Source organism: Littorina saxatilis, linkage group LG14 (genome assembly GCF_037325665.1).
Source record: "Littorina saxatilis isolate snail1 linkage group LG14, US_GU_Lsax_2.0, whole genome shotgun sequence".
Classification (NCBI taxonomy): domain Eukaryota; kingdom Metazoa; phylum Mollusca; class Gastropoda; order Littorinimorpha; family Littorinidae; genus Littorina; species Littorina saxatilis.
In genome coordinates this window covers 25,107,104-25,134,044 of record NC_090258.1, presented here as the reverse complement: position 1 = coordinate 25,134,044, position 26,941 = coordinate 25,107,104, and the positions used below count along the sequence as shown (strand labels likewise).

General features: G+C 42.5%; 4 protein-coding genes across 5 annotated transcripts in view; all 4 read left to right on the top strand.

Annotated features, from left to right (window-relative positions):
* LOC138947413 (sialin-like) overlaps window positions 1-7,142 on the top strand; it is a 54,675-nt gene extending 47,533 nt beyond the window's left edge. For both annotated transcript variants that reach the window (XM_070318875.1, XM_070318876.1), the window contains one exon: window positions 960-7,142. In XM_070318875.1, the coding sequence (XP_070174976.1) occupies window positions 960-1,250 (291 nt within the window). In that variant the 3' untranslated portion in view covers window positions 1,251-7,142. The remainder of the gene's footprint in view (window positions 1-959) is intronic.
* A 788-nt stretch (window positions 7,143-7,930) lies between these two features.
* On the top strand, window positions 7,931-24,557 carry LOC138947400 (sialin-like). The gene is made up of 9 exons (XM_070318856.1): window positions 7,931-8,374; window positions 10,390-10,595; window positions 11,396-11,629; window positions 12,064-12,151; window positions 14,167-14,262; window positions 16,228-16,358; window positions 17,355-17,504; window positions 19,651-19,783; window positions 23,731-24,557. Exons 1-9 carry the CDS (start codon window positions 7,981-7,983, stop codon window positions 23,859-23,861), a joined length of 1,563 nt encoding a protein of 520 aa, XP_070174957.1. The 5' UTR covers window positions 7,931-7,980; the 3' UTR covers window positions 23,862-24,557.
* Window positions 20,986-22,055, top strand: LOC138947401 (uncharacterized). Its single transcript, XM_070318857.1, has one exon. The coding sequence runs from the start codon at window positions 21,041-21,043 to the stop codon at window positions 21,923-21,925; it is 885 nt and encodes a 294-aa protein (XP_070174958.1). The 5' UTR covers window positions 20,986-21,040; the 3' UTR covers window positions 21,926-22,055.
* Window positions 24,558-25,004: 447 nt separating the features above from the next.
* The window catches only part of LOC138947399 (sialin-like), an 18,297-nt gene continuing 16,360 nt past the window's right edge, over window positions 25,005-26,941 (top strand). Inside the window, exon 1 of the mRNA XM_070318855.1 lies at window positions 25,005-25,686. Within this exon, the coding sequence (XP_070174956.1) occupies window positions 25,314-25,686 (373 nt within the window). The 5' untranslated portion in view covers window positions 25,005-25,313. The remainder of the gene's footprint in view (window positions 25,687-26,941) is intronic.

Below are 26,941 nucleotides of genomic sequence, written 5' to 3'. Positions count from 1 at the left end.
TTTGACGTACAATACCTCTGGCTTTTATTTGTTTATTTTTTTCTTTGGATATGTATATGCTGTTGAAATAATTATGTGGAGAATAACCTTTATGAACGAATTTATGAATGTATTGTAGAAATGTCTCAGTTAAATAAAGAAATATCACCTTCGTAACATGGTTTCCACTGGTTCGCTGCTCTGGAGAATAAGGCCTAAAAATAAATAGGTGTGGTTACGGTAACCCGACCTACCCTATTTTTAGGGGCCGACCCTATAACTTCTTTTTACATTTGTCAAAAAAAAAAACACAAAAAAAAAAAACGAGTGCAGAAAACGCAATGAAAGCGACAGCGCTCGAGTCGCACACTTATTTCCCTGTCAAGTGGGTTTAATTTGTACACATTAGAAAAAAAAAGTAAAAAACAAAAAAAGTGATTCTACCCTATTTTTTGGGGGCTATGTTACCTTAACCACACCTATTTTTTTGGGGGGCCTAACCCTCTTTTTTTTGGTCTTTAAAAAAAACAATCACTTTTCCAATAAATATCGTGAATAAGTATTTGACGTACCATGGGCGTTGACATTTTGACGTACAATACATCTGGCCTTTATTCGTTAGATTTTCTTGTTTGAATATGTATGTGGTGTTGAAATATGTTGAGAATAACCTTAATGAACGAATTTAACCCGTCGCGATATAACCTTGAACGGTTGAAAACGACGTTAAACACCAAATAAAGAAAGAACGAATTTAATTTGTATTGTAGAAATGTCTCAGTTAAATAAAAAATATTACCTTCGTAACATGGTTTCCACTGGTTCACAGCTGTGGAGAATAAGTCTGTTCCTTTTCTTCACTGCAGGGTACGCGCGAAGAGTGGCAAGTGGCTTTCTACGTGGCGGCTGCCATCTATTTCTGTCATCTAATTGCTGTTGAAATATGTGGAGAATAAGCCTGTTCCTTTTCTTCACTGCAGGGTACGCGCGAAGAGTGGCAAGTGGCTTTCTACGTGGCGGCTGCCATCTATTTCTTCGGGGCCGTGTTCTACGCCATCTTCGGTCAAGGCGAGGTCCAGCCTTGGGCCGACGAGGAGCCGGATGACACCATGTCTCCAGGGGAGGAGGACGAGACGGCTGTGGGCTTCGGACTGCACGAGATTCCCGCGGTGACGGAGGAGGAGGAGGAGGAGGAGACTAGAGAGGAGGAAGCAGAGCAGAAGATGCTTCGCGGAGTTAACGGAGCCTCCGCTGGTGTCAATCCAGTGTAGTTATGGGCTGGTGTTTTTTTTCTCCCGAGGACGGAGTATGCATGTGGATGGGTAAGGAGACAACGGAACATCCGCTGGTGTTAATGCAGTGTAGTATAACGTTTTGGGGTAGTTATGTTGTTGTTTTTCTCCCGAAGATGCAGTATGGCTGTGGCTGCGTATGGTACCATGTCTGGTGGTGTTTGGGCAGAGTAGTTTTTTAATGCTTTGGGATAGTTTTGGTGGTGTTTATGCAGTGTAGTTTAATGCTTTGGGATAGTTTTGTTGTTGTTTGCTCTCCCGGAGATGAAGTATAACTGTGGCTGCGTAAGGAGGCAACGGAACGTACGGTGGTGTTAATGCAGTGTAGTATAAAGCTTTGGAATAGTTATGTTTTTTTCTTCTACCGAAGATGGAGTAAGGCTGTGGCTGCGTAATGAGCCAACGGAACATCCGCCGGTGTAAATGCAGTGTAGTATAAATGTTTGCGGTAGTTGTATTTAAACAAAAAATATTCCCTGAAGATGAAGTATGACTGTTTAAGTAGCCAAAGAAACGCCTGGAATACGCGTTAGAGTCCAACCGTTTGGAGTGTGAATGGAGGTTCAAAATTGTAGCCCTCGAACGAAGAAGTGTTATTTATTTATGAAGTGTGTGTGTGTGTGTGTGTGCCGGTGTGTGTGTGTGTGTGTGTGTGTGTGTGTGTCTGTGTGTGTCTGTGTGTGTGTGTGTGTGTGTGTGTGTAGTCCAATAGTGACAAATGGGTTCTTTTTGTTGTAAACACTCGACACAAATGGGTTTACGAAAAAAAGTGGGTTCATTTTGATAAACCCACTTTTTTTACATGATGCAAACAGCGGGAAATGACCCCAAAATGTCACTCCAGAAATATCTCGGACCCACTTTTTTTGACGGAAAGAATGTCATAATCTTGAAAATGGCATTCTTTCCGTCCTCTATAGGCGACGAAATAGGTCAAATTTTGTGCCTTTTTTTAGTGTAAAATTCGTCCATGCCGGAGCGAGTACTGCACTCAGTGCGGTTGTAGTGCAAGTGCACTAGAAAGGCACTGCGCGCAGTGCCGTTGTAGTGCAAGTGTACTACAAACGCAGTATCCGCTGTGTGATGTGAGGAACCCACTTTGACGGTTAGGAAGGAATGTGTAAAAAGGTTGTGAACACATGTACGGGGGTTAGGACTAATAAATACTTATACATACATTCAGAAAGAGACATGAACAGATTGTGTGCGGATAAGAGTAGCTCAGAGACACAGACACAGACAGAGACAGAGTCAGAGTCACAGACAGAGTCAGAGACGCAGACACAGACAGAGTCACAGACAGAGTCAGAGACACAGACAAAGTCAGAGACACAGACAGAGTCAGAGTCAGAGCCGACACAGACAGAGTCAGAGACACAGACAGAGTCAGAGACACAGACAGAGTCAGAGACACAGACAGAGTCAGAGACACAGACACAGACACAGACAGCGACACAGACACAGAGTCAGAGTCAGAGACACAGACAAGACAGAGTCACAGACACAGAGACAGAGAGCACAACACTTAAGCACAAAGATGTACCGAGCCCCGGAAACTCAACATCAGGGTAAATGGAAATGAGAGATGCCGAAAGATAGATCGATCATGAAAGGGACAGGGGTAGCGAGAACAGCAAACTCACGACAGCATATGAAAGCTGTTTATTTGCTTGTTTGCTTGTGTGCGAGAGAGAGAGAGAGAGAGAGAGAGAGAGAGAGAGAGAGAGAGAGAGAGAGAGAGAGAGAGAGAGAGAGAGAGAGTTTAAATTTTTTTTGTTTGTCATGGGCATGTTAGAGACGGAAGAATATCACAAAGTGCGAGACAGTGCGTTTACGAAATATTTACAAATGAAGTGAGATTTAAGTACAAGAGCAAAATATAGACGCCGAGCAAGGTTTCAGCATGCATTCTTCTTCTTCTTCTCCTTCTTCTTCAGTATACAGTTACGTTTCAACAAGCGCTGAAGCTTGTGCTTTGAAACCCGATCACTGATATTTTGTGTGCTGTTTTTGAGTGTGTTCTGGTGTGGTTATTTATTACAAACTTATATGATATGCTTATTTAATATTTAATTCATTTGTATATACACTGGGGTCCTGATTTGGCCTATATGGTCCGCTGGACCCAAAAAGCAACAGATATCATCATCATCATGTTTTTACACTTTTTGCTGGTTACTTAAATCTTTAATTTGTATGTATCAGTTTGTGAATTTTGATTCGTGATTCTTCTACTTAAACTTGTATAGTTTAATTATGTTTGGTGAATAGTTTTTAAAATTCAAGTGTGCTTTGAACTGCTTTTTACATTTAGTCAAGTTTTAACATAAAGGGGGAATCGAGACGAGGGTCGAGGTGTATGTGTGTGTGTGTGTGTGTGTGTGTGTGTGTGTGTGTGTGTGTGTGTGTGTGTGTGTGTGTGTGTGTGTGTGTGTGTGTGTGTGTGTGTGCGCGTGTGTGTGTGTGCGTGTGTGTGTGTAGAGCGATTCAGAGTAAACTACTGGACCGATCTTTATGAAATTTGACATGAGAGTTCCTGGGTATGATATCCCCAGACGTATTTTTCATTTTTTCGATAAATGTCTTTTATGACGTCATATCCGGCTTTTTGTAAAAGTTGAGGCGGCACTGTCACACCCTCAATTTTCAATCAAATTGATTGACATTTTGGCCAAGCAATCTTCGACGAAGGCCGGACTTCGGTATTGCATTTCAGCATGGAGGCTAACAAATTAATTAATGACTTTGGTCATTAAAAATCTGAAAATTGTAATTAAAATTATTTTTTTATAAAACGATCCAAAATTACTTTCATTATATTCTTCATCATTTTCTGATTCCAAAAACATATAAATATGTTATATTCGGATTAAAAACAAGCTCTGAAAATTAAAAATATAAAAATTATGATTAAAATTAAATTTCCGAAATCGTTTTAAAAACTATTTCATCTTATTCTTTGTCGGTTCCTGATTCAAAAAACATATAGATATGATATGTTTGGATTAAAAACACGCTCAGAAAGTTAAAACGAAGAGAGGTACAGTAAAGCGTGCTATGAAGCACAGCGCAACCGCTACCGCGCCAAACAGGCTCGTCACTTTCACTGCCTTTTGCACTAGCGGCGGACTACGTTCAGTTTCATTCTGTGAGTTCCACAGCTTGACTAAATGTAGTAATTTCGCCTTACGCGACTTGTTTTGTTATTCATTTGTCTGCCAAAATGTATGGTGAGATGTTGCCATATTTATTCTGTTTTTACACAAAATATGAACTTTAAGCTTGGTGCTTATTTAAATAGAACAACGTTGGATATGAGTCTCTTTTGTGTGTGTTTTTGGTAGAAAGAGTTTGTTTTAGTTTGCATTACCTTGCTTTAAATAAGCAAAGTTTTTACATGCTTTTGGAGACTAAATTGATACTCAATCTTTTGATGTACTCTCAGTTTTCACTCTTTATATTGATCTGCGTTTCCGTCACGTATTTGTAGAGTGGTAGTATGAATGTTTTTAGTGTTAAATAAACGCTGCATATGTTTCCTAAAAAAAAAAAAAAACCAACCAAGAACAACAGCATTATGCTGTCGTTTCTTAATAGCCTTTTTTCTACCCGAATATGAGTGGGTTTTGCATGATATTCAGTGCATAGATATATTTTAAATGGAATGGCGTCCCTGTTTTAGTTTCATCAGTCATGCAAAGTATATTTTTCTACTTAAACTGGGAATAAATCAAAAGGTGGGTAACCCGCCGCGGGTTAGGGGGAAGAATTTACTGGATGCTCCCCAGCATGTCGTAAGAGGCGACTAACGGATTCTGTTTCTCCTTTTACCCTTGTTAAGTGTTTCTTGTATAGAATATAGTCAATGTTTGTAAAGATTTTAGTCAAGCAGTATGTAAGAAATGTTAAGTCCTTTGTACTGGAAACTTGCATTCTCCCAGTAAGGTCATATATTGTACTACGTTGCAAGCCCCTGGAGCAAATTTTTGATTAGTGCTTTTGTGAACAAGAAACAATTGACAAGGGGCTCTATCCCCTCTCCCCCCTTTCCCCGTCGCGATATAACCTTCGTGGTTGAAAACGACGTTAAACACCAAATAAACAAACAAAAAGGTGGGTAGCAAAATATGTTTAATTAGTTTCCGCTTCATCTTGCCCTAACCATAAGAAAAAGTTTAAAGGCACAGTCCTTGCCGTGTAAAAGATTCTGCTCACTATCTCAGACCTGTCCAGGCTTTTACATGGGAAGAGACGATCCCTCCACGTGGACACATACCACACATCAACATCATGGCTGCTTTTTGTGAAGATTGGGAATTTGTGATGAATTGTTTCGCCGACTGACACTATTGCCCGTTACGAATTGAATTCATAAAAAAAAAAATATGACTCTGCACAGAAATGAGCCAGGCTGTCGGTTTTTGGTACGTGTCCAAGTGGAGGGATGAACGTCTTACTCCATGTCAAATTTTGGACAGATCTGTAATAGAAAACACTTTTTTTTAATTTTTTTAAATTTTTTTTATAACATGGGAAGGACTGTGCATTTAAAGTGAACCACAGAAATGACCAGAAAAATCCACAACTTGCCAGTGCTGCTTTGCAAATCGTCATTCAGTGATTTCACCTTGTGGATGGACGCCTTGACAACTTGCCTCACGTTGGAGCAAAACAACTCTCCAACAGCCTTATAAAAACCCTGATAGATTCATTTCCGAACATCGTATATTCAATAGTCGGACTCCGGAAATATCTCGGTCGAGTTTGTTTAGGCTGTGAAAGAGTGAATACTCTTGCTTTTAGTGAGGCAAGCTTTCCACACGTGCTCCTTGTCCACGTGTTGTAGACACACTCCTCGCTAGTGACTGGGCTTTGATGCCACGTGGGAAAGTTTGACTCAAAAGCAAGGACATTCACTCTTTCACAACCCATTCAAACCTGACAGAGTTTTTTTTTCGAACATCGTCGAACATGGTTTATATTTACTTCAATTGTGTACCATAATAATGAGGTCCTTGAGCTTTTGGCATAGAACTGCGATAGGTTTTAGAAGTGTGTGATACATGTGTGTTATCACCAGATGTGCTTTTACTTACCTTTCTGCTTCTGTTTCGTGATGTGTGTGTCTGTGCGCGTGCGTGTGTGTGTAAATACGCAAAACAAATACATATGTAAGAGCTATTTGCAAAATTATGAAACTAGCTCATAAACATTTCTTATTTATTCATTTTAATAAAATGTACCTGTGTGCTTGTTCAGAGTGTTTACAACTTTGATTGTTTAGCGTGAACATTTACGCATTATTAGAAAAGGAACTTACAACACATAACATTAATGATCTAGCATAACTGGTGCTCATCGATTTGCTTCAGTTGTGATTTTCCATCCAAGCCAAGAGGTGTTCTTGTGGAGTAGAACGTATCGGATTTGGATACTTTTATGTATTTTACAGTCCTAAGAATCGAGGAAGACGCACATGGTTATGATGGTGGCGTCTTTAAGACTTTTTAAGGTCGAAGTGCAAAGGTGGCTCTTTGGTCTTGCAGACTGCCGAGTACACTATACGGTCTCTGGGTAATGGTTTTATTTTATTTGTTGTTATCTGATTGAGCTCGAGTCATTCATACAGAAAATTGGCTATGTCAGAGTTTTTTGTTTTAAAGTTTATTTTGTGACGAAGTTGACATAAATTAGTTTATTGTTTTTAATGTTTGCATATCGATCTTTGCAGTGTGAGCTTTGTGATTTGTGATGATGTTGATGAGCCTAATCCGTATCAATATTCATATTTATTGTTGTGATTGTGAATATGAATTGTTTTTGACTGATAGTTTTTTCTGCAATGAAAAGAGAACGCAGTTTTCATTCTTAGCTTGCCTCAGTCAAAGTGTGTGGTGTGTGTGTGTGTGTGTGTGTGTGTGTGTCTGTGTGTGTGTGTGTCTGTGTTTGTGTTTGTGTGTGTGTCTGTGTGTGTCTGTGTCTGTGTCTGTGTCTGTGTGTGTCTGTGTGTCACTGTGTGACAACCTGAAGTTATTATTCTCAGAAATTCTTCCTGGGAGAACACACACAAACACACACAAATCACAGGAGCTTGTATCCAATCGCCGGTCGATCATTATTTACTCTTTATTCCCTACAGTCTCCTTACTACTACTATTCACTAGTGAATAGTAGTAAAAAGGGTAAGCATGCAGCAGTAAATAATAAGCATGCAGGAGTAAATAATGATCGACCGGCGGTTGGATACAAGCTCCTGTGACACAAATTAATGTGAAATGAAAGAATCAAAGATAAAATAAAGGGCAACCCATTTTATTACAAGGCAAGCCAAGACTATATGTTCCAAGCCCGTTCGGACACATTTGGAACACCGCACACCGTGACGTACTTCTTAACATGATGACGCTCTCTTTGGTTGTGAAGTTAAGAATTCCAGCACAGCTTTGATCTACACGAGACACAGACTGGTTGTAGAAATTTCGCGTCATCCGACATGAATTTGCACAAAAAATAACACAAAGGCAAAGTACGAAATGGTGCCACAGAACCAGACCGGAACCCATTTCGAAGAAATATCGTCATCAGGTTAAAACGTGTCATTTCAATGCGTCATTTTAAGCCGACCAATCAGAGTCTACGGGCTTTAGGTACCACGAGTTTTGTGTTTGTGTGTCACTGTCAGTGTTGTAGTCCAAAGAGCACACTCACTATGACTGAAACGATCAAGAGGACATCCATATTCAACAACCTTGCGCCAGGTGCACACAACAACTTAGTTGCGCCAGCTGCACAAAACAACCAAGTTGCGCCAGATGCACACAACAACCAAGTTGCGCCAGATGCACACAACAACCTAGTTCCATCATCAGCAACAAAAGATGACGAAGGAGACAGCGCGGCTGGAGGGGAGGGGGACATCGACACCCAACCCTGTTCTCGTGTGTACAAGAGACGACTGTCCAGGCCTTTCAGCGGCCACCGGATCTCGCAAGCGATACAGAGAAACAGGAGTGTGTCCAGTTTTGACTTTCCTCACAGCGACTTGATACTGACCGCTGTGCCGGACCGCATCGCGCGTCTGAAGTCCATCGACATGTCCAAAGGTCAGTGATGTGAGTTTCTAAAGCTCCATTTTGGAAAATCTTAGTGATGCGAGTTTCTAAAGCTCTATTTTGGGAAATCTTAGTGATGTGAGTTTCTAAATCTCTATTTTGGGAAATCTTAGTGATGTGAGTTTCTAAATCTCTATTTTGGGAAATCTTAGTGATGTGAGTATCTAATCTCTATTTTGGGAAATCTTAGTGATGTGAGTTTCTAAAGCTCCATTTTGGAAAATCTTAGTGATGCGAGTTTCTAAAGCTCTATTTTGGGAAATCCGAATGATATACGATACCGATACAAAGGTCAACGATGTGAGTTTGTAAAGCTCCATTTTGGGAAATCTTAGTGATATACGATATCACAGGCTGGCGGTGACCTTACGATTTATTTTTGCAACTTTTACATACGAGAAGAAAGTCAAATCCTCCCTTTCTCTCACTCTCCCTCTCTCTCCCTCTCTCTCACTCTCCCCCCCCCTCTCTCTCTCTCTCTCCTTCTATCTCTCTCTCTCTCTCTCGCGAGCTTTTAGCGTGGACCGAATTAAACCACATGGCTCTTAATCCAGACAAAACAAAAAGCATGCTTATTACCACCAGACAAAAACGCCAAAACTTAAAATCTAAACTTCCACCTTTAACGATTGATAACCACATTGTTGAAGAGGTTAATAAACACAAATTTCTAGGTGTTATTCTTGATAACGATTTATCGTGGACTGATCACGTTACAGGAGTTTGTAAAATACTCTCCAAGAGGCTTTACTTGTTGTCCAGAATAAAACACTTCTTGAACAGGCATGGCAGGCAACTTTTTTTTAACGCTCACATTCAATCGATCATTGATTATGCGTCAACATTATGGGATTGTGCAAGTGCAAAAACTCTGAAACCTTTATTTAGTATACATAAAAGAGCAATCAAAGTTATTTTATTACAAGTCTCGGTTTCCAACGAAGACTATAAACTTTTAAACATTCTTCCTCCTAAATCAAGACTCATGTACAATAAAGGCGTTTTGATGCATAAACTCATAATTGGAAGAGCGCCTGCACCTCTTTCTTCTCAATTCACTTCCCACAATTTAAGAGACTCAACACAAAATGTATGCTCCTCGGCCTCGTATAGATCTTTTTAAGTCCAGCCTACTCTTTTCGGGGACTAATCTTTCGAATTCACTTCCAAGCGGTCTCAAACATTCTGTCAATGCCAAGACTTTTCAAGACAGATATTTCTCCTTCCTTATACAAGGCACATTTCGTTCTCACTTAGCCTGGACATGTTTATATTGTTGATGCCTTATTTGTACCTTTTACACGTTTCAGGAGATACATGTATCTAATTAATTTCATAACATGACTTATGTAACGATGCTACATTGCTATTACTTGCAACGTAGTTGTTTCATTGACTCCTCAGTTTCACGGATTTTTTCTTCCCTCGAAGTTTCACACGTTTTTTGTTGCTTGAATTTTGAAACAGTTTCCATTATACCTTTGACAATAATATGTCATGTTCGTTTGTCTGCATATTTTGTTTGTTTGTTTAGTCTGTTAATCGTTTGCTTGTTTGTTGTTTGTTTTTATTACTTCTTTAATTGATATTTGAACTTATTTTAAAAACGTATTATCATTAGATTAAACCCTCCCATGGGCGAGGGCTGGATGTAAAAAAGCACCTGTTTGCTTATGCCACTACCCTCGTAAATAAAGAATTTGTCATTGTCTCTCCCTCCCTCTCTCTCCCTCTCTCTCTCCCTCTCTCTCTCTCTCTCCCTCTCTCTCCCTCTCTTTCTCTCTCTCTCTCTCTTTCTCTCTCTCTCTCTCTCCCTCTCTCTCTCTCTCTCCTTCTCTTTCTCTTTCTCTCCCTCTCTCTCTCTCTCCCTCTCTCCCTCTCTTTCTCTCTCTCTCTCCCTCTCTCTCTCTCTCTCCCTCTCTCTCTCTCTCTCTCTCTCTCTCTCTCTCTCTCTCTCTCTCTCTCTCTCTCTCTCTCTCTCAACACCAATTCCTCTTGACTGTCAGTACCGTGGTGGACGTCTCAACGATTCCTGCTCTCCATCCTCTGTTTTTTCGGCTTCGTGATGATGTTCGCTCAGCGGGTCAACCTGAGTATCGCCATTGTCTCCATGGTTGACAACGACTTTCTGGACAGTCTGGTCATGAACCAGTCTGGTCTGGTCACTCCTGTCGTTGACCAGTGTCCGGCCATGGAGACACGTGATTACCTGGTGAGTGTCTTTCTTGAAAAAAAAGGTTACTTTTTCATTTGTCTTCCTTTTGTGTGTCTTTCATGTGGGGAAATCTTCTTTCGGTTTGAGGGTGCCTTAAAAGGGAGGGAATCTTCTATCGGGGTAGGGGTGGGAATGGGGTCTTCAAAAAGAGCGAGTCTTCCAATAGTTCTATCGGGCGAAGGAGGGGGGGGGGGTGGTTCTTAAAAGGGGGGGAATCTTCTATCGGGTGATGGGGTGTCTTAAAAAGGAGGGAGTCTTCTATGGGGGGGGGGGGGGGGGTCAAAGGAGGAGGGGGGGTGTGTGGGGTGTGGGTTGTCTATAAAGGGAGTCCACTAAAATGAAACATGACGAAGGGGAGTCGTATTTGCTTTTCTTTGTTTCATCAGTAAGGCGACTTTCACTGGGGGGTCTCACTGACATGGAACATGACGAAGGGGAGTCGTATTTGCTTTCCTTTGTTTCATCAGAAAGGCGACTTTCACTGGGGGGTCTCACTGACATGGAACATGACGAAGGGGAGTCGTATTTGCTTTCCTTTGTTTCATCAGTAAGGCGACTTTCACTGGGGGGTCTCACTGACATGGAACATGACGAAGGGGAGTCGTATTTGCTTTCCTTTGTTTCATCAGAAAGGCGACTTTCACTGGGGGGTCTCACTGACAAGGAACATGACGAAGGGGAGTCGTATTTGCTTTCCTTTGTTTCATCAGAAAGGCGACTTTCACTGGAGGGTCCCACTGGCATGGGACATGACGAAGGGGAGTCGTATCAGCATTTATCTTAACTTGTTTCACCAGCAAGGCAACTTTCACTGGGACAAAAAAACACAAGGGCTGATTCTGGGCGCGTTTTTCTGGGGCTACATTTTACTGCAAGTGTTCGGGGGCCAGGTGAGCGAGCAGTTTGGAGCCACGCGAGTCATCACTGGTGGCATGCTCCCTGTCGCCATTCTCAGCCTGCTGTCGCCCGTGTGTGCACGTGCTAACCCCTACCTCTTCGTGACCGTCAGGGTTTTCATCGGCGTCGGGCAGGTCGGTGAACACATGCACAAACGCATTTACGGACGCACGTGCGCTTAATGGTGTGCATTTTGCAGTTTTAATACCGCACAGACACACACAGACAGAGACACACAGAGACACAAACAGACACAGACACAGACACACACACACACACACACACACACACGCACACACACACACTCCCATCATCCATTTCCCCCCAACCTCTTCCCTCTACCCCATCCCCACACGCACACAGAACAAGGCATAAACAGTGCTACATGTACAATATTTATTGTGCTCAGTATATATTAATGTCATGTGTCCCTGTCACATTCAGAGCGTGATGTACCCAGCGTGCTCAGTATATCTAATGATGTCGTGTGACACTGTTACATTCAGAGCGTGATGTACCCAGCGTGCTCAGTATATCTAATGATGTCGTGTGACACTGTTACATTCAGAGCGTGATGTACCCAGCGTGTCAAGCCCTATGGGCGAGATGGGCCCCACCTCACGAGAGAAGTCGTCTCATCGGATTTTCATACGCAGGTAAGTTAAAGGAATACTTCTTCTTCTCCTTCTGCGTTCATGGACTGAAACTCCAACGTACGCTCTTGTTCTTTTTTGCACGAGTGGGTTTTGACGTGTATGACCGTTTTTACCCCGCCATTTAGGCAGCGATACGCCGCCTTTAGGGGGAAGCATGCTGAATATGTTTGTGTTTCTATAACCCACCGAACTCTGACATGGATTTCAGGATCTTTTTCATGCGCACTTGGTCTTGTGCTTGCGTGTTCACACGAAGGGGGATAAGGCCCTAACAGGCCTTCACACAAGTTGACCTGGGAAATAGGAAAAATCTCCACCCTTAACCCGCCAGGCGCGGCCGGGATTCGAACCCACGACCTTCCGCTTGGGAGGCCGGCGTCTTATTCACTTGGCCACTGCGCCCGTCATAGGGATACTTAATAATGTGGCCATTTCTGCTAAAACAGTCACAGTCAAAATAATTGTATTACACATCCCAAGACTATTTTCGATTTGTTTTAATCTGTTTTACAATGTGCTGGTCACTAATACTTCCTCTGACTTTTAACAATTCTGGAGTCAGTCAGCACAGTAAAGTTTGTTAACATTTTGGTCCAAATTTTACCCTCAGTCAGTGAGCAAAGTTAAGTTTGTTAACATTTTGGTTTAACTTTTACCCTGAGTCAGTGCGCACAGTAAAGTTTGTTAACATTTTGGTCCAACTTTTTCCCTCAGTCAGTCAGCACAGTAAAGTTCGTTAACATTTTGGTCCAACTTTTACCCTGAGTCAGTGCGCACAGTTAAGTTCGTTAACATTTTAGTCCAACTTTCACCCTGAGTCAGTGAGCACAGTTAAGTTCGTTGACATTTTAGTCCAACTTTTACCCTGAGTCAGTACGCACAGTTAAGTTCGTTAACATTTTGGTCCAACTTTTACCCTGAGTCAGTGCGCACAGTTAAGTTTGTTAACATTTTGGTCCAACTTTTACCCTGAGTCAGTGCGCACAGTTAAGTTTGTTAACATTTTGGTCCAACTTTTACCCTGAGTCAGTGCGCACAGTTAAGTTTGTTAACATTTTGGTCCAACTTTTACCCTGAGTCAGTGCGCACAGTTAAGTTTGTTAACACTTTGGTCCAACTTTCACCCTGTGTTTGTGCAATCAGAAGCGTCAGTCAACAACGCCCCAAATCGCAGAAATGATCATCTGAGCGTTTCAGGGGGGGGGGGGGGGGGGGGGGGTCCAGCGAATTTGACGAATCTGAAGAATCTAAGGAATCCACTGTACCTTATTCCAGGCGCACACGGCATGGTTTGCTGGAAAGCACACCACAAGTATGATTTACAATTTAATCAAAGTGGGGAAATGCGCTTCATTGCACTGCCTCGCTCGGGTGCTGGAAATCAAAAGCAGTTAAGTAGCTCCGCCTGGCGGAAAGACGGGAGCGCCATCTATGACGCGGCCCCCTATTTGCCGTTCATCACGTACACAAACAAGGGAAGTAACTAAGTGGAAGTATTCTACACTAACCATCACACAGAGTGCTCTTTCTTGGCCTGTTCAACGACATTTAAGGCCTAAAAAAAAATAGGTGTGGTTACGGTTACCCGACCTACCCTATTTTTAGGGGCCGACCCTATAACTTTTTTTATTACATTTGTAAAAAAAAATTATAAAAAAAATTAAATTTTTTTTTAAAGAAAATAAAAAAAAGTGCAGAAAACGCAATGAAAGCGAAAGCGCTCGAGTCGCACACTTATTTCCCTGTCAAGTAGGTTTAATTTGTACACATTAGAATAAAAAGTAAAAAAAAAAAAAAAAAAGTGATTGCCTACCTTCCTACCCTATTTTGTTTGGCTATGTTACCTTAACCACACCTTTTTTTTTGTGTGTGTGTGCCTAACCAAGCTTTAAAAAACCCATCCTTTTGCCAAGTGATCGGTAACTGCTGCGCGGTAGCATTATTTGTGTGAATGTTTCTTAACCGCAAATTCACAATCTTGGGCAATACAATATATTGTTTATTGTGTCTGGCAGGAGGGCAGTTCGGTAACGCTATTATTTTCCCGATCGCTGGCTATCTGTGTGCGTACGGCTTTGATGGGGGCTGGCCATCAGCCTTCTACGTCCCGGGTGAGATGACGTCTTCTGGTTGTTGTTGTTGTTGTTGCTGTTGTTGTTGTTGTTGTTGTTGTTGTTGTTGTTGTTGTTGTTGTTGCTGTTGTTGTTGTTGTTGTTCTTCTTCTTCTTCTTCTTCTTCTTCTTCTTCTTCTTCTTCTTCTTCTTCTTCTTCTTCTTCTTCTTCTTCTTCTTCTTCTTCTTCTGCTTCTTCATTTGTCAGCTTTCAGCAAGTTTATAAAGCCACTAATAGTGATAGAGATGCATGTTCTTCAGTTTTCCTTGAGAAACATACACTGCCAACTTCTTCTTCTTCTTGTTCTGCGTTCATGGGCTGAAACTCCAACGTACACTCGTAGATTTTGCACGAGTGGGATTTTACGTGTATGACCGTTTCTACTTCGTCATTTCCGGGGGAAGCACGCTGGGTATTTTCGTGTTCCTATAACCCTCCGAACTCTCACATGGATTTCAGGATCTTTTCCGTGCGCACTGGGTCTTGTGTTTGTGTGTACTCACGAAGGGGGATGTACATGTATATATATATATATATCCCATGAGCTGCTTCTTTGTCTCTGTAATGCCACTATGGGTATATAATTATGTTGTATTTTTCGGCTTCAATAAATACATAATGGGCTCAAAAAAATATATCATAGTACCGATTCCGGTTTGGCCGAGGAACTATACTTCTGCCTACCCTTGACCCTGCACCGAACATGTTTCAGTGGATTGATGAAGAGCATTGCTCACATGGCTAAACAAAAGAAAACACAACTCGCCAGAGGCTCGTGGATCCCTATGATATTCATCCGCTGGGTCTTGACTGAAATACAAGCCATATAAAAAACCACTCGTGTTGTAACATATATATATGCGTAGACATGTGTATTGGGAATGTGTGTATGTAAGATTGTGTACGTGTATGCCCATTTTTAAGTCGAGTTGTATGCATTGATGTATACGTTTTTGTTTTTACATTTAGTCAAGTTTTGACTAAATGTTTTAACATCGAGGGGGAATCGAAACGAGGGTCGTGGTGTATGTGTGTGCGTGTGTGCGTGCGTGCGTGTGTGTGTGTGCGTGTAGAGCGATTCAGACCAAACTACTGGACCGATCTTTATGAAATTTTACATGAGAGTTCTTGGGATTGATATCCCCGAACATTTTTTTCTTTTTTTTGATAAATACCTTTGATGACGTCATATCCGGCTTTTTGTAAAAGTTGAGGCGGCACTGTCACGCCCTCATTTTTCAATCAAATTGATTGAAATTTTGGCCAAGCAATCTTCGACGAAGGCCGGACTTTGGTATTGCATTTCAGCTTGGTGGCTTAAAAATTAATTAATGACTTTGGTCATTAAAAATCTGAAAATTGTAAAAAAAAAATTTTTTTTCTAAAACGATCTACATTTACGTTCATCTTATTCTCCATCATTTGCTGATTTCAAAAACATATAAATATGTTATATTTGGATTAAAAACAAGGTCTGAAAATTAAATATATAAAAATTATTATCAAAATAAAATTTTTGAAATCAATTTAAAAACACTTTCATCTTATTCCTTGTCGGTTCCTGATTCCCAAAACATATAGATATGATATGTTTAGATTAAAAACACGCTCAGAAAGTTAAAACAAAGAGAGGTACAGAAAAGCGTGCTATCCTTCTCAGCGCAAGTTCTACCCCGCTCTTCTTGTCAATTTCACTGCCTTTGCCGTGCGCGGTGGACTGACGATGCTGCGAGTATACGGTCTTGCTGCGTTGCATTGCGTTCAGTTTCATTCTGTGAGTTCGACAGCTACTTGACTAAATGTTGTATTTTCGCCTTACGCGACTTGTTTTGACTCCCCTGAGTGACCAGAATAGTCTTAAGAATGAGCAGTGTTTGGCCATCTGGCATGACATGACAAAGGGGAGTCAAACAAAGCATTTGATATTCTTTTTTTGTAATTCTTTTATTCTTGTTTTATTTCAGGCGCCGTCGGTTTTTTGTGGTGTGTGCTTTGGATCATCTTCGCTGCAGACACTCCGGAGCAGAACCGCTTCATCTCAGACATTGAAAAACAGTACATCCAATTCTCCATAGGGAGCCGATCGACGAGCATCGTAAGATGAATACTGTCTAACTATTTGTATTGGTATTGGTATTGGTATTGGTATTGACATGATATCGTACTGTGAGGTTACCCTCATTCAAATCGGGCTGATTGTCATTGGGGAAAGCGAGCTGCCATACAGTACGGCGCTACCCCTTGTGTTTCTTCCTGCATGCGTGTATCAACGTTTCATAGCCCTGAGACTTGTAATGTAAACTTGGTGGGGAGCTCTGAAATAGACGATTTCGGAAAATAACTCTGTCAGGATTTTCAGCGATCTGGAAGAGTAAGAGCCCTTTTACCTCGGACAAGTTTTCCAGAACATTCTGAGTATGTTCCACGCTTCGAAAGACAATGGTTTCATGTCAAATAGCACACGCTGCATAGGATACACATTGATGTCGTAGATGTCTTTGGGGCGGGGACATAGCTCAGTTGGTAGCGCGCTGGATTTGTCAGCGTGAGTTCAAACCCACGTTCGGCGGAAATTTATTTCTCAGAGTCAACTTTGTGTGCAGACACTCTTCGGTGTCCGAACACCCCCCGTGTACACTACATTGGGGTGTGCACGTTAAAGATCCCACGATTGACAAAAGGGTCTTTCCTGGCAAAATTACTTAGGCACAGTTAATAATTGTCTACCTATACGCGTGTGACTTGGAATAATATGCCGTGAAAGGTAAATATGCGCCGAAATGGCTGCAATCTACTGGCCGTATAAAATTTCATCTCACACGGCATCATTGCAGAGCGCCTAGAACTGTACCCACGGAATATGCGCGATATAAGCGTCCTATGGATTGATTGATTGATTGATTATAGTTAGTTGTTCGTCCCAATCACAGGCTAAAGCCGATCGAAAGCGTGGGACATGCTCCGGATGTTGTGAAAAGCTTGTCCGAGGTAAATGTGCTCTTACTCTACCAGGCCGCTGATAATCCGAAAAGAGTTATTTATTAAATAATTATTATTATTTTCGGAAAACGTATATTGATGTTTGTTTCAGAGGAAGGCAACACCATGGAAAGCTATGTTCACGTCACGTGGTATGTGGGCTATCATGGTGGCTCACATGTGTGGGAACTACGGGGCTTACATGTTGCTGACACAGATACCCACCTACATGAAGGAAGTGCTCAAGTTTGACATCAAGGCGGTAAGTTGTTGTATGATATGATTATGGTGAATGGAACCATTTTGTGAAAGTAGGATCAGAATTACGGGGCCTACATGCTGCCGACACAGATATACCCACCTACATGTATCTTACACATGCAATAACAGGGATGGCGAAAGTCCCTAGCCCGGCAGAAATGTTACTGGCCCGGTACATAGCACAGTTGATCTGCAGTGTTTATATTGCTTTAAAACTCGATATTACAACCAAAAGTGTTGCGTTTGACCAGAATTTGTTTGGGCCAGCCGGTGTAACACGAAATTTTTACTCCACGAAAAATTTACTCCGAAGTAAAAATTTCGTACGAAATTCTTACTCCGAGTACACCTATTGTACGAGAAAAGAACTCCCCAAGGCACGAAAAAATTACTCCCTCCACGAAATTTTGACTCCCCATATTTTTTATTTCCAGTAAAAATCTCGTAGGCGAAAATGGGATGCGGGCGAAGGGATAATACCAATATGTGATCTCGCGCAAACGAATGTCGCGCTATCCTCCCTCCACCCCTTCCACCACCAAGACTAACAGGGAACAAGGGAGTATAAATTTCGTACACCTGGCATGGGAAGTTAAATTGCTCGTGTTAGGGTGAAGTAATTTATTGGTTTTTTATTCGTCAGGGGAGTAACATTTGTGTACGAAATGTTTACTCGGAACTCACCTGTCGTGGGGAGTAATTTTCTCGTGTAATGGGGGAGTGCTTTCTTCGTAAAGGGAGTAACATTTTCGTACGAAATGTTTACTCCGGAGTAAAATTCTCGTGGCGAGTTGCCAGGCGGTTTCTACTAGCCTGTGGGAGTTTTTACTCGCCCCTGACAACCGGGCGGACGATTTAGCCATCCCTGCAATAAGAATATTCTCAGCTTTGTTTTGACAATTTTTTCATCTTTCTCTCGGTATAACTTGTGACAAAGGTGAGTCGGATGACCGTTTGCTTTTCTCATATCCGTCTGTGTGTCTGTCGTCTTTTCTCACTCTCGCTCTCCTCTCTCTCAATATCTCTATTAATAGCCTATTGCATGAACCTCGTTATTATAACTGTTGTTTTTATATTTAGTCAAGTTTTGACTAAATATTTTAACATCGAGGGGGAATCGAAACGAGGGTCGTGGTGTATGTGCGTGTGTGCGTGTGTGTGTGTGTGTAGAGCGATTCAGACTAAACTACTGGACCGATCTTTATGAAATTTGACATGAGAGTTCCTGGGTATGAAATCCCCGAACGTTTTTTTCATTTTTTGGATAAATGTCTTTGATGACGTCATATCCGGCTTTTCGTGAAAGTTGAGGCGGCACTGTCACGCCCTCATTTTTCAACCAAATTGGTTGAAATTTTGGTCAAGTAATCTTCGACGAAGCCCGGACTTTGGTATTGCATTTCAGCGTGGTGGCTTAAAAATTAATTAATGACTTTGGTCATTAAAAATCTGAAAATTGTAAAAAAAAATAAAAATTTATAAAACGATCCACATTTACGTTTATCTTATTTTCCATCATTTGCTGATTCCAAAAACATATAAATATGTTATATTCGGATTAAAAACAAGCTCTGAAAATTAAATATATAAAAATTATTATCAAAATTAAATTGTCCAAATCAATTTAAAAACACTTTCATCTTATTCCTTGTCGGTTCCTGATTCCAAAAACATATAGATATGATATGTTTGGATTAAAAACACGCTCAGAAAGTTAAAACAAAGAGAGGTACAGAAAAGCGTGCTATCCTTCTTAGCGCAACTACTACCCCGCTCTTCTTGTAAATTTCACTGCCTTTGCCATGAGCGGTGGCCTGACGATGCTACGAGTAAAATGGCATTGCGTTTCATTCTGTGAGTTCGACAGCTACTTGACTAAATATTGTATTTTCGCCTTACTCGACTTGTTGTTAGTTTTAACCCGATTACAAATTCAGAGTTAATTCGTTATTCTTTTGGCTTTTTATAACGTATTGTATGAATATATATGTAATTTATAATGTTATGTATGTTTAAAAGGGACAAGTTGGAAAATTGGGCATCGCCTAAAACCTTCATCCCTTCGTAATAAAGTTTTGAATCTGAATCTGAATCTGTCTATCACCCCAACTCTCTCTCTTTGTGAATGTGAAATGTTGTGTTGTCAGAACGGCGTGTATTCGATGGTACCTTACCTGGCGTTCTGGTTGTGTATCACGCTGGCCTGCATCCTGGCGGACTTTCTCATCTCACGGGACACCTTCTCTGTCGGGGCTACTCGTAAAATCATGACTGCCTTGGGTAAGTGTAGGCCGACTTTCTCATCTCACGGAACATCCTGTCTGTTGGGGCTACTCGTAAAATCATGACTGCCTTCGGTAAGTGTAGGCTGACCTCATCTCTCGGAACATCTTTTCTGTTGGGGCTACTCGTAAAATCATGACTGCCTTGGGTAAGTGTAGGCTGACCTCATCTCTCGGAACATCTTCTCTGTTGGGGCTACTCGTAAAATCATGGCTGCCTTAGGTAAGTGTAGGCTGACCTCATCTCTCGGAACATCTTCTCTGTTGGGGCTACTCGTAAAGTCATGGCTGCCTTAGGTAAGTGTAGGCTGACCTCATCTCTCGGAACATCTTCTCTGTTGGGGCTACTCGTAAAAATCATGACTGCCTTTGGTAAGTGTAGGCTGACCTCATCTCTCGGAACATCTTCTCTGTTGGGACTACTCGTAAAATCATGACTGCCTTGGGTAAGTGTAGGCTGACCTCATCTCTCGGAACATCTTCTCTGTTGGGACTACTCGTAAAATCATGACTGCCTTAGGTAAGTGTATGCTGACCTCATCTCTCGGAACATCTTCTCTGTTGGGACTACTCGTAAAATCATGACTGCCTTAGGTAAGTGTATGCTGACCTCATCTCTCGGAACATCTTTTCTGTTGGGGCTACTCGTAAAATCATGACTGCCTTGGGTAAGTGTAAGCTGACCTCATCTCTCGGAACATCTTCTCTGTTGGGGCTACTCGTAAAATCATGGCTGCCTTAGGTAAGTGTAGGCTGACCTCATCTCTCGGAACATCTTTTCTGTTGGGGCTACTCGTAAAATCATGACTGCCTTAGGTAAGTGTATGCTGACCTCATCTCTCGGAACATCTTTTCTGTTGGGGCTACTCGTAAAATCATGACTGCCTTGGGTAAGTGTAGGCTGACCTCATCTCTCGGAACATCTTTTCTGTTGGGGCTACTCGTAAAATCATGACTGCCTTTGGTAAGTGTAGGCCGACCTCATCTCTCGGAACATCTTTTCTGTTGGGGCTACTCGTAAAATCATGACTGCCTTTGGTAAGTGTAGGCCGACCTCATCTCACGGTTGACGCTGCCTTGTCACGCGTTGAAGCTGCTATGCCCTGGATCAATGTGACCAATCACAAGTCGTTTTACATCAACGCGATTGATCATAGAGCTGTATCCGTGACGCCTGTCCTTTTACATGTGTGCATTCAGACCACAGTAAACTCAGTGTGTGTGTATCTCAGGTACAATAGGACCAGGCTGCTTTATGATTGGGATGGGACTAATGGACTGTACGCAGCGGACAGAAGCGGTGCTCCTGATGATCTTCGCGGTGGGGCTGTGTGGTTTTCGCTTCTCTGGCTACTTCATCAACCACGGTGACATCGCCCCAGCCTATGCTGGTACCATGTTCGGCATTTCCAACACCGTGGCAACCATACCCGGCATTCTGGCTCCCTTTATCGTGGCCTATCAAACCCCCACTGTAAGCTTATCTGTTATTGACATCACCGGCATCCTGGCTCCCTTTATCGTGGCCTATCAAACCCCCACTGTAAGCTTATCTGTTATTGACATCATCGGCATTCTGGCTCCCTTTGTCGTGACCTATCAAACCCCCACTGTAAGCTTATCTGTTATTGACATCACCGGCATTCTGGCTCCCTTTATCGTGGCCTATCAAACCCCCACTGTAAGCTTATCTGTTATTGACATCACCGGCATCCTGGCTCCCTTTATCGTGGCCTATCAAACCCCCACTGTAAGCTTATCTGTTATTGACATCACCGGCATTCTGGCTCCCTTTGTCGTGGCCTATCAAACCCCCACTGTAAGCTTATCTGTTATTGACATCACCGGCATTCTGGCTCCCTTTATCGTGGCCTATCAAACCCCCACTGTAAGCTTATCTGTTATTGACATCACCGGCATCCTGGCTCCCTTTATCGTGGCCTATCAAACCCCCACTGTAAGCTTATCTGTTATTGACATCACCGGCATCCTGGCTCCCTTTATCGTGGCCTATCAAACCCCCACTGTAAGCTTATCTGTTATTGACATCACCGGCATTCTGGCTCCCTTTGTCGTGGCCTATCAAACCCCCACTGTAAGCTTATCTAACATTCATGGTTTGATGTCTTACCAGATATGACCAAATTGTCTGATTGAAACCGGTTAAAATTTAAAGGTCACAGTGGGGTTGAGTTTTAGTCAGAATGAAAGAAATTCTCCACATTTCTTGAATGCTTATGGAGCTATAGATATCTAGTCCCCGAATACGCTAGTACAGGGTGACACAAAAAAAACAGATCCCACCAAAAGTTTAATATTTTCTGAAATAATCAGCCGATTCTTTTATTTTTTCAGGTGAGCCAAGCTGAAATGATGTTCTAACAGCCCACCAAGTTTGAGCTTCAAGATGTCATGGACAACGGAGCATAAGACATTTATAGTCGAGGCCTATTTTCGCCGGCGAACAGATTTGCTCGGGCTGCGCACAACAGACTCTCTGACTGAATCAATATTCCTCGGTGTCCTTGCTGATTTAGGTCGACCAGAGTGGGATCCCCTGTTAGGGTTTTTACTATTGAGGTTATTGACAGTCCCATGGTCTCTGAACTTATCCCTCCATCCATAGATAACTGATTTAACAGGAAAGTCTCTACGTCCAAACTGTCTTTTGAATTCCAGTTGAGCAGCGTGGATAGAATTCGACCGAAAATAGGCCTCGACTATAAATGTCTTATGCTCCGTTGTCCATGACATCTTGAAGCTCAAACTTGGTGGGCTGTTAGAACATCATTTCAGCTTGGCTCACCTGAAAAAATAAAAGAATCGGCTGATTATTTCAGAAAATATTAAACTTTTGGTGGGATCTGTTTTTTTTTGTGTCACCCTGTACTAGGGCTCAGCAGACTTTAATTGTGTGTCTGTCTCGACTTAACAGCTTATTGCTGGGAAACTACTGGGCGCAGTTCGTTCAAAAGTTGATACACTAACTTGATAATAGGTCCGATTGATCGTATTAAAACTTCATAATGTTACCTGGGACCTAAATGCGAAATAAACCACAAAAACGACTTGGCGGTGGGAGGAATTCTCGGAGCAACAGCCAGCCATTGAGCTGATAGAACAGCCGAACGCGTCACACAGTGACGAGAAATATAGCGTCATAAAAAGATTACGTCACGGTCGAAAGTCTTTGACGTCAATTAATGCATCATGACTTCATGCCTCCGTGTAGTCTTTTTCTCTCGCGCGGTGTGTGTGTGTGTTCATTTTGTGCACATGTGTTACTGTTTGTGTGTTTGTGTGTGTGTGTGTGTGTGCGTGCGTGCATGAGTCTGTACTCGTGTGTGTGTGTGTGTGTGTGTGTGTGTGTGTGTGTGTGTGTGTGTGTGTGTGTGTGTGTGTGTAAGTGTAAGAAAGAGAGAGAGAGAGAGAGGGAGAGAGTGTGTGTGTGAATGTGTGTGTGCATTTTCACTGTGATCAAATAAAAAGAGAAAGGCCAGTCACCACGCACATCCTCGGCTCGCATGCAATGAATTTATATAGCAAAGGGAATGCCTGTAATTCACACAGAGCAATCACTTGGTCTTAAACGTGCACAAGACAAAAACTTTCATACTGGGGGAGCGAGCCAGTCTGAAGAGTACTCGGGTCCAGCGCGAGCGTTTTTTATCCTTAATATGCACACAAACTATGGCCTGTAGGACCATCATCTTCTTACTCTAAACACTGTCTTTTTCCCAAGACATACACACACATAAGAGGTGACTGAATTATATCGTGACGCAGCTGTTTGAATTGTGACGTCTGGTCGAACTTTGTTTCGCCTTTGACGTCAGACTTTTCACTTTGGAAGTCAGGGTCAAAAAGTGACGTCTTGGTTTGCTTACTTTAGTCGATGTCGTATCTCATTAAATGTTTTGATATCGCTTCACGTTTTCTCTGCAGGGGACAAGGGAGGAATGGCTGAACGCGTTCTCTGTGGTAGCCGCCCTAAACTTCGTCGGTGCCATCTTTTTCGCCGTTTTGGCACAGGGCACGATTCAAACCTGGGCTCTTCAAGACGCCGACATTGTTAGTATCGCCGTATCGGAAGTTGAGGAAGGGGAGGAAGAGGAGACATAGAATACGTTGCACGGAGTCTGCGTGGAGCTTGTGCAGTGAAGCCCCCCCCTTTCAAGACCTCAAATATCTGAGAAATTCAGATCATAAAACTTAAAGACTGCGGGGTGCTTGTACAGTGGAACCGTCATTTTAAGACTACAAACATCTGAGAAATTCAGGTCTTAATTTAAACTTAAAGGCTGCGGAGCCTGCAAGAGGTCACCAGTGCAGTTCGACACTATAGGCTGCGGAGCCTGCAAGAGGTCACCAGTGCAGTTCGACACTATAGGCTGCGGAGCCTGCAAGAGGTCACCAGTGCAGTTCGACACTATAGGCTGCGGAGCCTGCAAGAGGTCACCTGTGCAGTTCGACACTATAGGCTGCGGAGCCTGCAAGAGGTCACCAGTGCAGTTGGACACTATTAGGTTTTGGATTTTTTTTTTTTACGACAGTTTTTGTTTCTTTGTTGCCAGATAGCAGATTTGAAACTATTGTAAATGTGAAATGACACCCCGAAGCTCATTCACAAAATATGTTACCTTTGTACAGGAATGTTCCACGTGTTGGGCGTTTGCCTTCGTTCTGAATTGTGTACATGCATGCGATCATGGTATTTAAATGTCAATATTTTGAATGACAGTCTTGCTGAAATATAAAGGAGATGTGCGTAATTGCCTGTGTGTTTGTGTGTGTGCGTGTGTGCGCACACGTGTGTGTGTGTGTGTGTGTGTGTGTGTGTGTGTGTGTGTGTGTGTGTAACTTTTCGACATGGTTTTGGTTACGTTCTGAGAACACCAGACGAAAGAGAAACCCATTTCATAAGGCAAGCCAAGACTTATGTTGCAAGCCTGTTCAGATAAAAAAAAATATGAAAACAGATAGACTCCCAACGTTCCCAAATTCAGGATCAGAAAAAAAAGAATGGTAGGTAATTGGAACGTTTATAATTGACAAAACAAAACGTTACATTTACATTAATAATTACCGTTCCAATTACCCACCATTATTGATTTTGATTCTGTTCAGTTAAATTTGGAACACCGCACACCATGACGTACTTCCCAACATGATGACGCACTCTTTGGTTGTGACGTTTAAGACTTCCAGGACAGCTTTGATCTACACGAGACAAAAATTAATGTGTGATGAGATCAGCACAACGTGGAGTTTTCACACTATGAGCCATTTCTACAGCAACCACAGACTGGCTGTGGAAATATTATTTGCACGAAAAAGAACACAAAGCACGAAATGGTGCCAGGAACCCAACTTCGAAGAAATATCGTCAGACTTGCGATGTTGTCATCTGGTTAAAACGTGTCATTTCAATGCGTCATTTCAAGCCAACTAATCAGCGTGTACAGGCTTTTGGTTCCACGAATTTGTGTCTTCGTGTCTGTGCGTTGTAGTCCAAAGACAAACTAACTATGGCTGAAACGGTCAAGAGGGCATCCATATCCAGCAACAACCAAGTTGCGCCAGCTGCACAAAACAACCAAGTTGCGCCAGCTGCACACAACAACCAAGTTGCGCCAGATGCACACAACAACCTAGTTTCATCATCAGCAACAAAAGATGACGAAGGAGACAGTGCGGCTGGAGGGGAGGGGGACATCGACACCCAACCCTGTTCTCGCGTGTACAAGAGACGGGTGTCCAGGCCTTTCAGTGGCCGCCGGATCTTGCAAATGATAGAGAAAAAAAACAGGAGATTGTCCAGTTTTGAATTTCCCCCCAGCGACTTGATACTGACCGCTGTGCCGGACATCGAGGGTCTGCAGTCCATCGACATGTCCAAAGGTCAGTGATGGGTGTGAGTTTCCCGATCTTGAGTTCGCCGAACCGTCCGAACTAGTTCGTCCAGTGAAGACACGAACCCTGGATCGCAGGTTCGCCCGAACCTTAGTTCGGCGAACCAAAGGTTCGTCTGGTTAAAGCCCGCTACTAACTACAGCCGAACCAAGCCGAACATGTTCGGCGAATGTTACACCGTGGCTTGCTCGGTGTACTAACTAGTGGCGAAATGTATCGGTGACACCGGTCACATGATCAAGACACCAATATCACGTGAGAAGACTCGCGTTCGGCTGACAGCGTTCTAGCCGTCAGTATTGTCACTCTTCAAAAATGAAGATACAAAAATATTCATCCAATGAAAAGTCAGTTCGCCGATGACGCGCCGAAGGTTTGCAGGATTGTATCGGCGAACCGCGTACTTTGCAGGTGCATCCCCAAAATAGGGGAATCCGCTGATTTGATGACGTCGCCGAACGTTCGCCGCACTAGTTCGGCTTGGTTTGGCTGTAGTTAGTCTAGGGAGATTTAAAAGACAGCACGTTTCGTTTTGCAGCTCGTTTCGTTTGGTGAATGAGTCACCCCGCGAAACGGAACGTGAAACGAGACGGCATAGGCCGCAGACAAGATTTAGATGTATTCACGTTTCGTTTCGGAATGAAGGAAGGGCGATAAATCTTCAAGTGAAATTATCACGTCTGTCCTCGATCAGAATGGAAAAAAAACACCTAGGAGGTGGTCCAGAATCGGGCATACTTTGATTATTTTCAGTCCAAATAAATCACACAGACTTTGTTTATACAAAATCACATACGAAGCCAGAATAAAAATTCGATGCGATGACCTACTTCTGCTTCGCCATTTGCTTTCTCACCATGAAGTTGGATAAATGTACCAGGATCAGCACCCTTCAAAATATTTCAGTTCACAACAGTTGTCTACCTCCAATGAACACATTCTCAGCGCTGAAAGACTGTGAAAGGGTTGATGAATCTAGCAATGCATAAAATGGCCAACAAATAAAACTGTTAGTGTGCAAAAATACTCACAAAAGTTGACGAAATATTGTTCGTTTTTTTGGGGTGGAAAACGTGACTGCGTTTTGACGTTCCACGTTCCGTTTCAGTTGACCTTCACCTTTCCAGCGAGAGACCCCCGAAATGATGACGTTTACCACAACTTCAAAACGAAACGTCCCGACGTTTCGTTTTTTAAATCTCCCTACAGTGGCTCCATTTTGGGAAATCTCAATGATATACGA

Excerpts from the sequence above, each read along its gene's own strand:
- LOC138947400 (XM_070318856.1), top strand. The coding sequence starts at position 7,981 with ATGACTGAAACGATCAAGAGGACATCCATATTCAACAACCTTGCGCCA. Across the intron at positions 8,375-10,389 it reads GTCCATCGACATGTCCAAAG|TACCGTGGTGGACGTCTCAA; the intron begins GTCAGTGATGTG and ends CTTGACTGTCAG. Across the intron at positions 10,596-11,395 it reads TGGAGACACGTGATTACCTG|CAAGGCAACTTTCACTGGGA; the intron begins GTGAGTGTCTTT and ends TTGTTTCACCAG.
- LOC138947401 (XM_070318857.1), top strand. The coding sequence starts at position 21,041 with ATGATTGGGATGGGACTAATGGACTGTACGCAGCGGACAGAAGCGGTG.